Source organism: Podarcis liolepis (genome assembly GCF_965112155.1).
Source record: "Podarcis liolepis genome assembly, chromosome: 6".
Lineage (NCBI taxonomy): Eukaryota > Metazoa > Chordata > Lepidosauria > Squamata > Lacertidae > Podarcis > Podarcis liolepis.
The window spans coordinates 35082487-35095380 of NC_139559.1; the positions used below are offsets into that span (position 1 = coordinate 35082487).

Below are 12894 nucleotides of genomic sequence, written 5' to 3' on the forward strand. Positions count from 1 at the left end.
CTCTGCTTGGCTACCCAAAGCTTAAATACATGACCTTTCACACCATTTCAAATACATGCATTTGGGGAGAGACAGACAGACAGACAGACAAGGAGGAGGAGGAGGAGGAGACCTGAAATATAGGACAGAACTGCTTCAATACAGGACATAGCATTTTACCTGAAATATGGGACAATCCTGTAATAGGTGGCATTGGATGGTGGGCACAAGGGCACAGGTGTGTTGGGAGTGTGCATTATATTGATCTTGTGCATTGTGCTCTTGTCCACTGTTAAGTTGTCAGTTGAAAGCTGTGAAGTGTGTTGAAGCTGTGCACATGTAGATTCTATCTGCATGACTGGCGATTCTCTTCCCCTCCTGCTCCATTGATTTGCTTATTTTTATATTTTTAAAAAATGTGCCCTTTTTTCATATGAATTTCTAAAAGCAGTTCAGCAACTAATAAAACATCTTGTATGTAAACTGATGCTACTTAAAGAAACCGAACAATAAAAACAAAAAGAACAGCAAGAAGCAACAAAAGCCAGGGGGTAAAAAACAAACCAGTTTATTTTCAAATAAACTGAATCATCATCATCATCATTTGCAGGTGCAGGGGGCTATTTTCAGGACGTTTGCAAGGAGGAAGCAGTATGGTTCCCTCTTGCTAGGGCGTTTCACAATGTTACTGCTGCTTCTGCAAGGTCCCTGCTATAAGTGGAGACCACCCTGGCCTCAGTATAGGATGCAAATCTTAGCAGAAGATCTCAAGTGCTGAGATGAGGGAACATAGGAAGCTGCCTTCTTAGTAGTTCATTAGACCAAACAGACTAGACATTATGTTTCTGTCATATATTGGGTTTAACACATTTTATGTTACAAGGCGCGTTCTAACCAATCGTAGACGAATGTTCTAATGGCAAGTAAGCGCATGCACTTCCAACTGTCAACAACGGTCAACGGTCAGTTCATTGCTCAGGTTTATTATTGTGTTGTCCAGACAGTTTGGTTCTTGTGTTCCTATGAGTGAGCTGTTGTCACTGTCAAATGTTGAATAAACTTAGTTGAGGAACTTATACTACCTTGGACTTCTGACTTTTTCCGAATATTTAACAGTTTTGCATAGGGGAGATTGTCAGAGCTGAGCTATAGGGAGTCATCAAGAAAACGCCAAGAGCATAGGAGCCAGCTCCTGGGGCTGAGGTTCTTGCCGCTATAAAATAACTGCAAAATTAATGGGCACTGCCATTCAAATTGTGTGCTTGCACTGTGTCTTGTAATCGATTATGTGGGGGAGGGCTTACCTGTTCTCCCCCATATTTTATTCAAGTTGGAACCCCTGGACAGAAGTAAGAGGTCTGGTGTGTGCGTGTGTGTGTGTGTGTGAAGCCAGGGAATATGGAGATAGTCATGGCTATGGAACAAGCAAGGAGAGTCATAAGGTGCAAGATTATTCACCAGTTTAGTCTTGGTATTTGCACTTAAATAATTTATTTTTATGTCACAACAAGTCCATAGAGTGGCTAGGATTTTAACTGTTTTGAACAATATAAATGCAAACACATACATATAAATTTGGATAAATGACTTTTGTAGTATATTGGTGGCTGTGCAGCCCTTGTATAGTGTGGCTGTATGAAACAATGGGAAGGAGAATTACAGAGAGCAGTCCTGATGCCGGTGTTCAGAAGTGAGATGGTTTTATGATCTCATGAAAAACAGTGGGATAACACAACTCTTCAGGCACTGCCTATCGTGCAGGGGAAATATGTTTGTGTCGCAGGGGCTGCAATTTGAAGAGAAATAGTTGTTAAACAAAATTCCTCTAGAGTCTTCTGGCAGTCATGTAACACCGCTGCAGCAATAAAGAAAATGTATGCTGCTTCTGTAAATGTTGGAGATGTAACTGTAAAGATTATTATTTTCTTCATACTTACAAAAGGTTTATGGAAAGGCATTTTAAAAGTCATATTATAGATAATTGGAGATATGCTAATTCCACAGGTAGAACTGCTAAACAATTTGTGAAGTGGTGTAAAAGAAGAAACACAGGATATCGGTTAGCAATCTTATAGCAGTTGCTAGAATGCTGACTGAAAGAAAGAAAGAAAGAAAGAAAGAAAGAAAGAAAGAAAGAAAGAACACGGAAGCATGGCAATCTGTAGAAAAATGGAATAGAGATATATGGAAATTATTAACAGCTTTTATTACTAATATAAGGCTGGGCAATGACAGAGCTATGATTAATTTCATGAATAACTAGGAAAGTGTATGCTGTTCTGGAAGAGAAATAAATAAATATTGAGAAAACAATTCCCCAATGGATGTTAACAATGCTGTGAAGATGGATTATTATTTTTATGTTGGTTAGTTGCTTTATACAAAAAGTCTCGAAGTTACAACAACATAAAAAAAGACAGTTAAAATAATTAAAAAACGGAAAATTTAAAAACAATGTACAAAGCAGAATTCCCAAAACGCTTATCTAACAATGCAACAAAGAAAGTCAAGCTTTGGACTACAAGAACCCAAAGCTCAATAGGTGTTTTTATGTGTTTATGGGATTATAATGTTGTAACATTTTTCCTGCTCCATTTCCTGCTCCATAATAAATCCCTCTTCTCAGGTAACTCTGGGAATTGTTGATCTGTGTAGGTGAACAGGGATCTCCTAACAACTCTCAGGCCTCTTAACAAACATGGGGAAATGGATCAAATTTGTTTTTATTAGCCAATATATTCCATATTCTTCAAAGTGATTTAATCGTTTCCAGAGTCACCTGAGATTCAAATATTTACATCCTAGTACAGTCATACCTTGTATCCTGAACGCCTTGCAAGTAGAACGTTTTTGCTCCTGAACACAGCAAACCTGGAAGTGAGTGTTCCAGTTTGTGAATGTTCTTTGGAACCTGAATGTCTGCTGTGGGTTCGTGGCTTCTGATTGGCTGCAAGAGCTTCCTGCAGCCAATCGGAAGCTGCACCTTGGTTTCCAAACATTTTAGAACCCAAAGGGACTTCTGGAACAGATTCCGTTCAACTTCTGAGGTACCACTGTATTATCTAACCAACCAAAAGTGCTATGTACATATATTCTAGGGTTGCCCACATCGGTGCTAGCCAAAAGGAGAGTACACAACCTCCCAAGGCAGTTCATTCCACTGCTGAACAGCTCTTGCCATCAGAAAGTTATTCCTGATGTTTAGTCGGGATCTCCTTTCTTGTAACTTGAAGCCACTGGATTGAGTCCTACCTTTCGGAGCAAGAGAAAACAAGCTTGTTCCCTCTTCCATGTGACAGCCCTTTAAATATTTGAAGATGGCTTTCATATCTCCTCTCAGTCTCCTCTTCTCCAGGCTAAACATACTCAACTCCCTCAACCGTTCCTCATAAGGCTTGGTTTCCAGCCCTGAGTTTTGCACTGAACAGATGTTTTGTGTCATGATTTGTTATGAAATGTTGACTTTTTTGGGTTGGTTGTTGTGCTGGGCAATATTATGGAAAGTGGTAGAGAGCAGGACAAGGTATAGCAGCTGAAAACCATGAATAAAATGTATGTAAATAGACACTATGCCAGTTACTATCACACACTGTAGTTCCTCACTCTCTGTAACAGTGGTCAGGATGAGATGGGAAACCAGTGGCAATTATAAAACACTTTGAGGATTGCCAAATTGTGCCAAAATTGGCTAAATTTAGCTCAGTGGTAGAGCATCTGATTTGGATGCTGAAGGTCTCAGATTCAATCCTTGGCCCCTCCAGGTATGGCTGGAAGAGAAGCTAGTCTAAAATCCGGAGAGCCATTGCATGTCAGCCTAGACAATACTGAGCAAGATGAACCAATGGTCTGACTCCATATAAGGCAGTTTCCTGTACTCCAATTCTACTAATATTTCTGCCATCTCAGATTTTTTAAATCCCCAGAACTCTGTTTTATGTATATATTTGTTTGTTTTGTTTAAAGAACTTCTAAGCTGCTCTTCATCCAAGAGGATCCCAGGGTGGTATATGACAATAACAACCATGACAAAAGATTATTTTATTGTGTCATGGGAATTGGGTTTCCAGACAATTCAAAAGCAGGAAGATTGGGGTATTTGTGTGGGGAAAATGTAGCAACAGAGCTATAGTTGAGCTTCTTCTCTTTTGTCAATAGAAGCATTTTCATATTTTCCACATGTGTCTGAAGAGTGTATTATTCCACCACATTACACCTGTGCGACGCCTGCGGAACGAGTATTTTTCTATGAAGCCACATCAGAAACATATGTGCCTGAGCTGTGCATGGTTCCTGCTTGGTTCACAAACTTTCCACTTCTCAGAAGCCTCACACTGCAAAGTAATGACGACTGTTTGGTTCTCTATGTGGTTGTCTCAAGAGAGGCTAGTCAGGAAATAATGGGAGATGCAGGCCTGTGACACTGTCTATATGTTCTTTGTAATCTCTCTTTATGATTTAACAACAGAAACTGAAAAGGCAATCGGCAACCTACAGAGCTGACAAAATCTACCCAACGGCTACATCTGAGCAGCCGGAAAATATCAGCAAGAACCGGTATAAGGACATCTTGCCATGTAAGCAAGGAATTAAATATTTATCACCGTAGTTTTTAATCTTTCCAGCCACTGTATGAATGAGGTGACGTGTATTTGGGATGTGTACACCCTCTACTTTTAAAGCACATTATTTCCCTCAAAACCCTGTAGTTTACCCCTCACAAAGTTCCAGTTCCCAGCAACTCTTAACAAATGTCAGTGCTCAGAATTCTTTGAGGGAAAGTATGTGCTTTCAAATCTAGAGTGTGTACACAGCCTTGGAGTGTGAATGGACCCTGTGCTTGTTATAACTAATATCATGTATACAACTTGGATCCTAAATTAACCTAAGGATATTATTGCCTCTCTGCATCTCAGGTAAAGTGTTTGTTCTAGTGAGGTCTTCAGGGGTGGGAGGCGGAGAAGAATGTTTTCATTCTGAGAACTGGGAAAATGCTATTTCCTTGGTTTGGATGCAATACCTTAGTGATGGTTATGTACATTGAGCATAACAAATGTGTCACCTTGACACATTCTGACCACAAAAAACAATATGCATTCTCTGAAAAAGGCTCTTAATATGTATAGGTTCCATGACTCATGTTCACCTTTGCATGCTGATAGACTTCTTAGGTCAGTCATTCGTTTTTCCTCTCTTTCTTTACTGTTTCATTCACTTGTGATTGTCGTCTGATCAGGGTACAACTACCCACTAGTTAGGGACGTGGGTGGCGCTGTGGGTTAAACCACAGAGCCTAGGACTTGCCGATCAGAAGGTTGGCGGTTCAAATCCCCGCGACGGGGTGAGCTCCCGTTGCACAGTCCCTGCTCCTGCGAAACCTAGCAGTTCGAAAGCACGTCAAAGTGCAAGTAGATAAATAGGTACCACTCCGGTGGTAAGGTAAACGGTGTTTCCGTGCGCTGTTCTTGTTCGCCAGAAGCGGCTTAGTCATGCTGGCTCCCTCGGCCAATAAAGCGAGATGAGCACCGCAACCCCAGAGCCAGTCACGACTGGACCTAATTGTCAGGGGTCCCTTCACCTTTACCCACTAGTTAGCTGACATAGTTTCCTAACCTCATATTTTACTTGTAATGCTATTACAGAAGTAGGGAACCTTTAGAGGGGAACATCAGTTGGCTTAACCCTTCTCCTCCCACCATTCTTCATCTAGTTCCTCTCTCCCCCTCCTCACTGTGGAACAGCTGGGGAGGGGTTGTTTGGCACTATTGTCACTGGCAGATCAAGGAAGGGTCAAGCACATTCACTGTCCACTCACCACCCCTGCATTATCAGTAACTGGCAAATATGTTTGCTGAAATAATTTGCAGTTCTTCCCTTAATTAAACAACATAGACTCCTCTCTGAGATCTCAGCCGTAACAACTTTGGCGATACTTAAGTTATATTTTGCCATTCTGGAAGCTGCAACTTGAGTTCTCCGAACTCCTGGGCATTAAAGCTGCTCACATGAGTAGATGCTTCCTGTGAAGGAATAAAATGGGGATTGGAGTGGCTTGTGACCTTTTGCCAGATGAAAATGTTCTTGGATATACTGAGTTGTATCCAGTACTGTGGAAGCAGAGCTCCTCTCACACAATGGGACTTCCATTTCCTCTTTTTCCACCATGCTCTCTCAAAATCTGCTCTCTCTCTCTCTCTCTCTCTCTCTCTCTGTGTGTGTGTGTGTCCTCCAATATATTGGAGTTGATTTTGAGAGCTGCAGAGGAACAGAAGAGGAAGTTCCATGTTCATACAAGTCTGTTGTATGAACAGAACTGCAGCACACTTAAACAAAACATGGCTTTCAAAGGCTTGGATCCAAAAATCCTCCTTCCCATTGCAGCCTCTCAAAACTCTACTTCTGAGGGGTGCATGGGGTTGCGGCTGTGTATGAGCGAATCAGCTACTCGGCCCATTCATGAGTAGAAGTGCCTTTCATTTGGATGAGAAGATATTTAGACCCAACCCAAGTTTATTAGATACAATTTATCAACACCATTTAATTTAATATCAAATATAGATATTCTGTGGAAGAGATGGAAATAGACTTGGTTGGGGGATGGATTGGTGTGTGGCAGGAGTAGAAAACACTCTGGAAGCAGGAAACAGAGAAGGAAATATACGCAGTGGTGCATATACTTAGGCAGGAACAACCTTTTGCTCCAATACAATGCAAAACAAACTATTTTGATCCTTGTTGGTGCCGCACAGAAGAGGCTAAGGTCACGCACAACCCCCCCCCGAACATTCTGTGATGCAAATGAGCATGAACTGTGCTGCTAATTATTTCTCTCTCTCTTTCTGTTCAGCCCAGGAAATATTATGGGGAGCAGCAGATTTTTTTTAAAAAAGTGCATCCTTGTGAAAGTGCTTGGAATGTGCTTGTGCAGTTGGGTGACAAAAGGGTTTAAGGGTGACCTCTCACAAAGCAACTGTCACAATGAAACTTAACTTGGATTTACTGTTCTAGGATCCGTTATATAATGCAGCTGAAAGTTGTTTCATTTGCTCTTCCCTATAGATGACCACAGCAGAGTGAAGCTCTCACTTATCACGTCTGACAAAGATTCTCATTACATCAATGCCAATTTTATCAAGGTAGTACCTCATTTGGTGGCCTGTCGCACATGATTCTCATGGACTGTAGGCTCTGCTGAGTGAAAAATACAGGCATATGCTAATAATCTAAAGTGGACATTGAGCCCCTGGAGACATTTAAAAACTGGAAAAAAACTGCTGTGGGTACTGCACACACACACACACACACACACACACACACACACACACAATATATATATGCATGTACACAATGCAATCAGTCAATAATGGGAACAACAGACCACAGCTGCATATGACCTCCAATAATTTGCCACCCCAACCTGCAATTAGGCTTGAAAAAAAGCCTCTTATTGGCTACAATGGAAGGCTTCTATCAGCCTAATTTCAGTGGAAGGGGTGGCCGTGAGACAACTGGAAAGGCCTATGTGACGCCTGGAACAGCACTCATGAGTGCTGTTTTGGTGACCCACAATCCTTAGTCAGGTTTATATGAGAATGCAAATGGTTTAATGGAGAAAGTGCTCCTCACATTGAAGAGATCCCAGGAGTGGCGGTGAAATATACTCAGAGTCGCAAGGTGATTTCATGCTCTTTATTCAGCTCATAGTGGTGAGGAGGAATGAATGAAAGTCCCCTCAAAGTATCTGCTTTATATACACTATTTACACAATGGGCTGCACATGATTGGCTAATTCCGGAATTCTACTGTAAGCCAATCAGGTTGTGGATTCACTTCTATCTGGAGCATGATTGGGTGGTTCCTGCCAACCAATCATACTGCTGCATTGTTCTAGGACCAATCAGACTGCTGCATTCTGAATCCTATTCTTCTAGGATAATCAGACTGCTGCAATTTGGATCCTATTGTTCTAGGACCAATCAGACTGCTTCAGTTTGGATCCTATTCAACTCAGTACATAACAGGCGGGTTAATGAAAATATATTTGAAAAGTTATAGGACCTTTGAAATATCTTATGTTTGGGCTTCCAATTTAATTCTAGGCTAAGTGAGTTCCTTCCACTGCCTTTCTCACTGAGGAAGCACTCTAAGGAAGTTGTCTCCTCTCAACAGTTCTCTGTCCCATTTAACAGCAGGAAGTCACACAACCTCCTTTTTATGCAGTCCTTCTGAAGTTAATGACACAACCAATTTCAGGATGTTGTTACGAGTTTTTGGGTGCCCAGATCCCCTGAAATCCCTGGGTCTAAAAAAAGTTAGAATTCTGTGTCTGTTTTGCAAGCTGGAGGGGGGCGGGGCAGAAAATGGGTGGCCTGTTTTATGCTGTAGTGAGGGTCAGTCACAATGTTTGGGGTTTCTTAGAATCTGGAGCTGCAGCAATAGAGGAGACAGGACCTTCTTGGAGTGTGAATGCTCTGCATTCTCTCCATCTAGGCTTGTGTTGTATATATGTGTAAATAAATTATATATAATAAAGACACCACAGTGTCTGCTGTGCCTCATTGTTCCAAAAGAAAACACAGACACTGATCAGTGTGCCAGGTACCCCTGGAATCTCACACCGGTTGGAGATTGGGGTGGCGTATAACAGTATAATGGGAAAATACAAAATACTCCATAGTGGATTGCACCTAGATGCTTTTTAACAAAAACTTGTATTTTATTTATTTCCTTTTTAGGGTGTGTATGAGCCAAAGACTTACATAGCTACTCAGGGCCCCCTTCCCACAACTGTTGTTGACTTCTGGAGGATGATTTGGGAATATAAAGTCCTGGTAAGCTCCAGATCAGTGCTACTCACAAGTCACTCCTACAGTTTTACATTCAAACATTGCTTGCTTTTTCCAGGGGAGGGATGGGGTCCCATGAAATGAATTAAACCAAGGGGGTGGTTGCACTATGTCTGGAGTTTATAGACCTTGGTTACAGCTTGTGTTTAGTCAGGAGAGAACTAAGCCACAAGCCCAGTTTCAGATGGTACACTAATCCACACTATGGCTTAGCTCAGTGTGGTGCAGTAACAAATCAGCTTGGGAGAAGTGGTCTGGACACACATGCATGCATATTAAGCCATTGTTCTGTGTAATTTGATGTGCAAACCAGGCCAGATTGTGGTTTGCCTGGAGTTAAGCAAGCCACAATTCCTGGTTCAAATATAATTCTAAGCCAGAGATCATGGTTGGTTTGTTTCCTTCCTTCACTAGTGATGGGGTTATGACTTATTGTGATACACAAATATGTATTCATACCTATTGCTTTCTGCTAGACTTTGCTACCCATGTTTCAACCTGCTTTTAGCCTGCTTTATCATGGGTTTTCTTTTCAACATTTTGCATTCATGCACATGTGCAGTTGTACAGTGATCATTTTTACATAAACTCCCCCTGGTGATGCTTACATTCAACAGCCCATCCCATACAGTAACAGCAGATGCTGAGACTTGGCAACAGTGGAAGGAGCCTAAAGTCAACAGCTACAACAGCTGCTGGATAATTTCTGGACAACGTGGTAGAGTTTAAAAGTGCCTAAACATTGAATCCCTTGTTTTTCCAAAACCCACTAATCCTATATAAGCAACTAAATGTTGTAGCTCATACAAATTAGGGAAACAAAGCAAATATGTACAGCTTATTCCGTTCCCAGGATTTGAGACTTCTGGCTATATAAAAAGGATGGAGTTCTTACTAAAAAAATAAAAATCTAAGCCATCCTACTGCACACAGCCATTTTCTATAAGTGACAATTCTGCTCAAAGGCACCACCAGCCACTTGCTGCATATTTACATGTCCCGTGCACACACTGAAGGGCAGGGGCAGCCATATGGCATCATGCGTCACTTGTACGCATCCCAATTTCCCTCCTGGTTAATGCACATGTTCCCTTATTGTGAAAAAATCTGATTAGTACTGTCAAGGGAGGTATAGCTGTGGGAAATCCAAGGGTGTGGTGGAACTGTTCTATTTTTAGAAGAGTTCCTCAACCCCGCCCCCATGTGTTACATGGCATTTCTTTGGAGTGGGGGTGCTCCACTGCCACACCTCCTCAGTGCTTGTTTGACTGTAGGCACACCTGAGCCATTTTGTCTCCAGGAACTGCAATGCAGAAGTTGGTGCTTTTGCTTCAACTAGTGACCCCATGGGAAGAGAAGGGAGATGGAAATCGTGCTGGGCATGGAAATTTGTTTTATTTTTCTTTGTTGCAAAGTGGGACTTTACACCTGGTGTAAGCCTAGTTTAGAATTTTGTCGCTAGACTTTTTTTTGGTGAACAAATTCCAAAGCTATAAAGAAAAAAGAAAAACCTTCCCATTTCACACACACCACAATCATTTGAGAAGCTTGCAAAAAAACAAAGCAAAACAAAACAAAACAAAACAAAACAAAACAAAACCCAGATAATGCATCAAAGGCCCTTGGAGTGAAATGGGATGTCCCAGCAACTCCCCCTCCCTCCCTCCCTCCCTCCCTCCCTCCCTCCTTCCTTCCTCCTTCTCTCTCTGTCTTGCAGAATCAAAGGCTGGCTTATTGTGCTTCTCTCATGCAAGTGCAGGAAATGTGCAACAAATGCAGAAGCAACTGTACACCAAACATTGCATGTTGCTGGACAATTACAAAAATCACACCCTGCTTGATTCTTGATGTGGCTGCTTGGTGAGGTGGAGCAAGTAGGGGGTGGAAAGTATGAAGAAAGAAAAGGGTCTATGCAGGAACAAAATAGGCAGTATCAGACATGCACTGTCCACTGGTTTGGATGGGAAACAACAGTGAAAATATTAAACTAGCAAAGGGGTGAATGGAACCGTGCTATCTCATATTATGATAAAAATAGAATGAGAAGGAAAAGAAATTGGCAGAGGTCTACCTTGTGGAAGTGCCCAGTACTGAAAAATTTCCTATTTCATTTGTGTAGCTGAATGGCCCTCAAGTGTCTTTTTATTTTTATCTCTCCAGGTTGTGGTCATGGCTTGCATGGAATTTGAAATGGGGAAGGTAAGCCCTGGGCCAATGGATAGCATGCGCGCACACACACACACAGCTTAATATAATAAAAAAAACTCTTAAGAGGTTTGCATAAAAAAAAAATCATTCAACAAATTTCCTAAAAGCTAAATAAAGATAAAGTGAAAACCAAATGATATATCACAAGTAAAACTGAGCAGTTTGCAAAAATAAAAAAGAAGGTCATCCAGCAGAGCAACCAAGGATGATTCAGATTCTGCCCCCAAACTGGACTTGACCTGAAAGGTCAATATAATCAAAATATTGCAGGAGAATCTGTGTTTTCCTCAAGTGGTGTCTGTATAAGATAGTGCTAACTCTCCTGGCCATCATTCCATCCTCCTTTCTGAATTATCAGAATCTTTAAAAGTCTCTTTGGACTGTGTGGGTGCCACTGTGTCTTTTCTTGGTGGAATTACTTTTTGTACAAGCTAAATCAGACTGTTTAATGATCCCAGATCTGGAATTTGACTTTTTCAGGCTCTTGCCTCAAAAACCACACACACACAAACACACACCCTCCCGCAACCCTGTATTAATTTTAAAATTCAGACAATGAAGGAGAAAAGGTAAAAGCACCAAGAGTACATGTCTGGATACAACTTTGGCACCAAACCTATGATGTGGGAATTCCATGACTGAAGCTCCCAACATTTTTTATTTTCCTTTATAATCAGGATGAGTGCTATGGCATGGTGGGAGAGTGGGGTGGTGGTGGTGGTTAACCTTTCGTTCCATGCTTTGTTCCCTGGTATAAATTGTACCCTCAGCCTCAGAGCTGCTATTAGTCATGGAGAGAGAAATTTACAGTCATTTGTACTTGTCAGTGGTTGTTGAGACAATTATGACTTCAGTAAGTTTTATACGGCCATAGTTGAACAGTTTAAAGTTGTCCTTTCTGGTTTATCAATGGATACACCAATTATCTCTGTGTGCAGATTGCTTCTCATAATGGGTTCACAGTTGAGCCAGGCTGTGTATATGCCAGATCTTCCTTAAGCTGCCATTAAAAAAATAGGTTTATGGCTCCCTGTTTCTGTTTCTTTATTAGCACCAGCCCCTTGTCCTTGGACTTTTCCCAGTATTTCTAGTCAGTTGTTCTCTTATTGCAAGCGTTTTGATTCCCCTCCTCCCATTCAGTATATCTCCTGCTTCAACAAGAAGCCACAGAAGTATACAGTGGTTGTTGAGCATCCTGCCCAAGGTGTGCCCTTCACTGGGGGAAGGGCCATAGCTCAGTGGTAAATCTGCCTTGCATGCAGGAGGTCCCAGATTCAATCCCCAGCATCTTCAGGTAAGACTGGAGGAGATTCCTGTCTAAAACCATGGAGAGCTGCTGCCATTCAGTGTAGATGATACTGAACTAGATGGAGCAGTGACCAGACTCAGCATACAGCAGCCTCCTACATTCCCATGGCTGGGCTTAGAAACCAAGTGAATTCTATAAAAATTAAGGCAGCCTGCACTATGGTGAATGTCTTAAACAAAATAAAAAAGTTCCTTCCAGTAGCACCTTAAAGACCAACTAAGTTAGTTCTTGGTATGAGCTTTCGTGTGCATGCACACTTCTTCAGATACCAACAAAAAGAAGTGTTGTGTTTGAGACAAAAAGAAGTGTTGTGTTTGAGAGCTGCCAGCTTGGCCAAACAGCTGAACACAAACTTTCCCTGGCTGGAAACCAGTTTTTGTGCTGGGGGCAGGGAAAGGAAGATGTGAGAGTTGACAAGGCAAGAGACAGATAAACACAGTCTCCTTCTACTTCTTTTCCAACAGAAGAAATGTGAGCGATATTGGGTTGATGCAGATGAGTCTCCAATCAACATGGGCCCTTTCTGCATATCCTGTGTGAGTATAACCATGCTCA

The 12894-nt window shown here is 41.7% G+C and overlaps 1 protein-coding gene across 3 annotated transcripts in view; it reads left to right on the top strand.

Moving 5' to 3' along the window:
- The window catches only part of PTPN22 (protein tyrosine phosphatase non-receptor type 22), a 44089-nt gene that overhangs the window by 13123 nt on the left and 18072 nt on the right, over positions 1-12894 (top strand). For 2 of the 3 annotated variants that reach the window (XM_083508846.1, XM_083508845.1), the window contains exons 3-7: positions 4445-4553; positions 7036-7112; positions 8712-8807; positions 10983-11021; positions 12804-12875. In XM_083508846.1, coding sequence (XP_083364972.1) covers positions 4445-4553; positions 7036-7112; positions 8712-8807; positions 10983-11021; positions 12804-12875 — 393 coding nt within the window. Of the gene's footprint in view, positions 1-4443; positions 4554-7035; positions 7113-8711; positions 8808-10982; positions 11022-12803; positions 12876-12894 lie in introns of those variants that run through there. The other variant, XM_083508847.1, reaches the window with a different exon arrangement.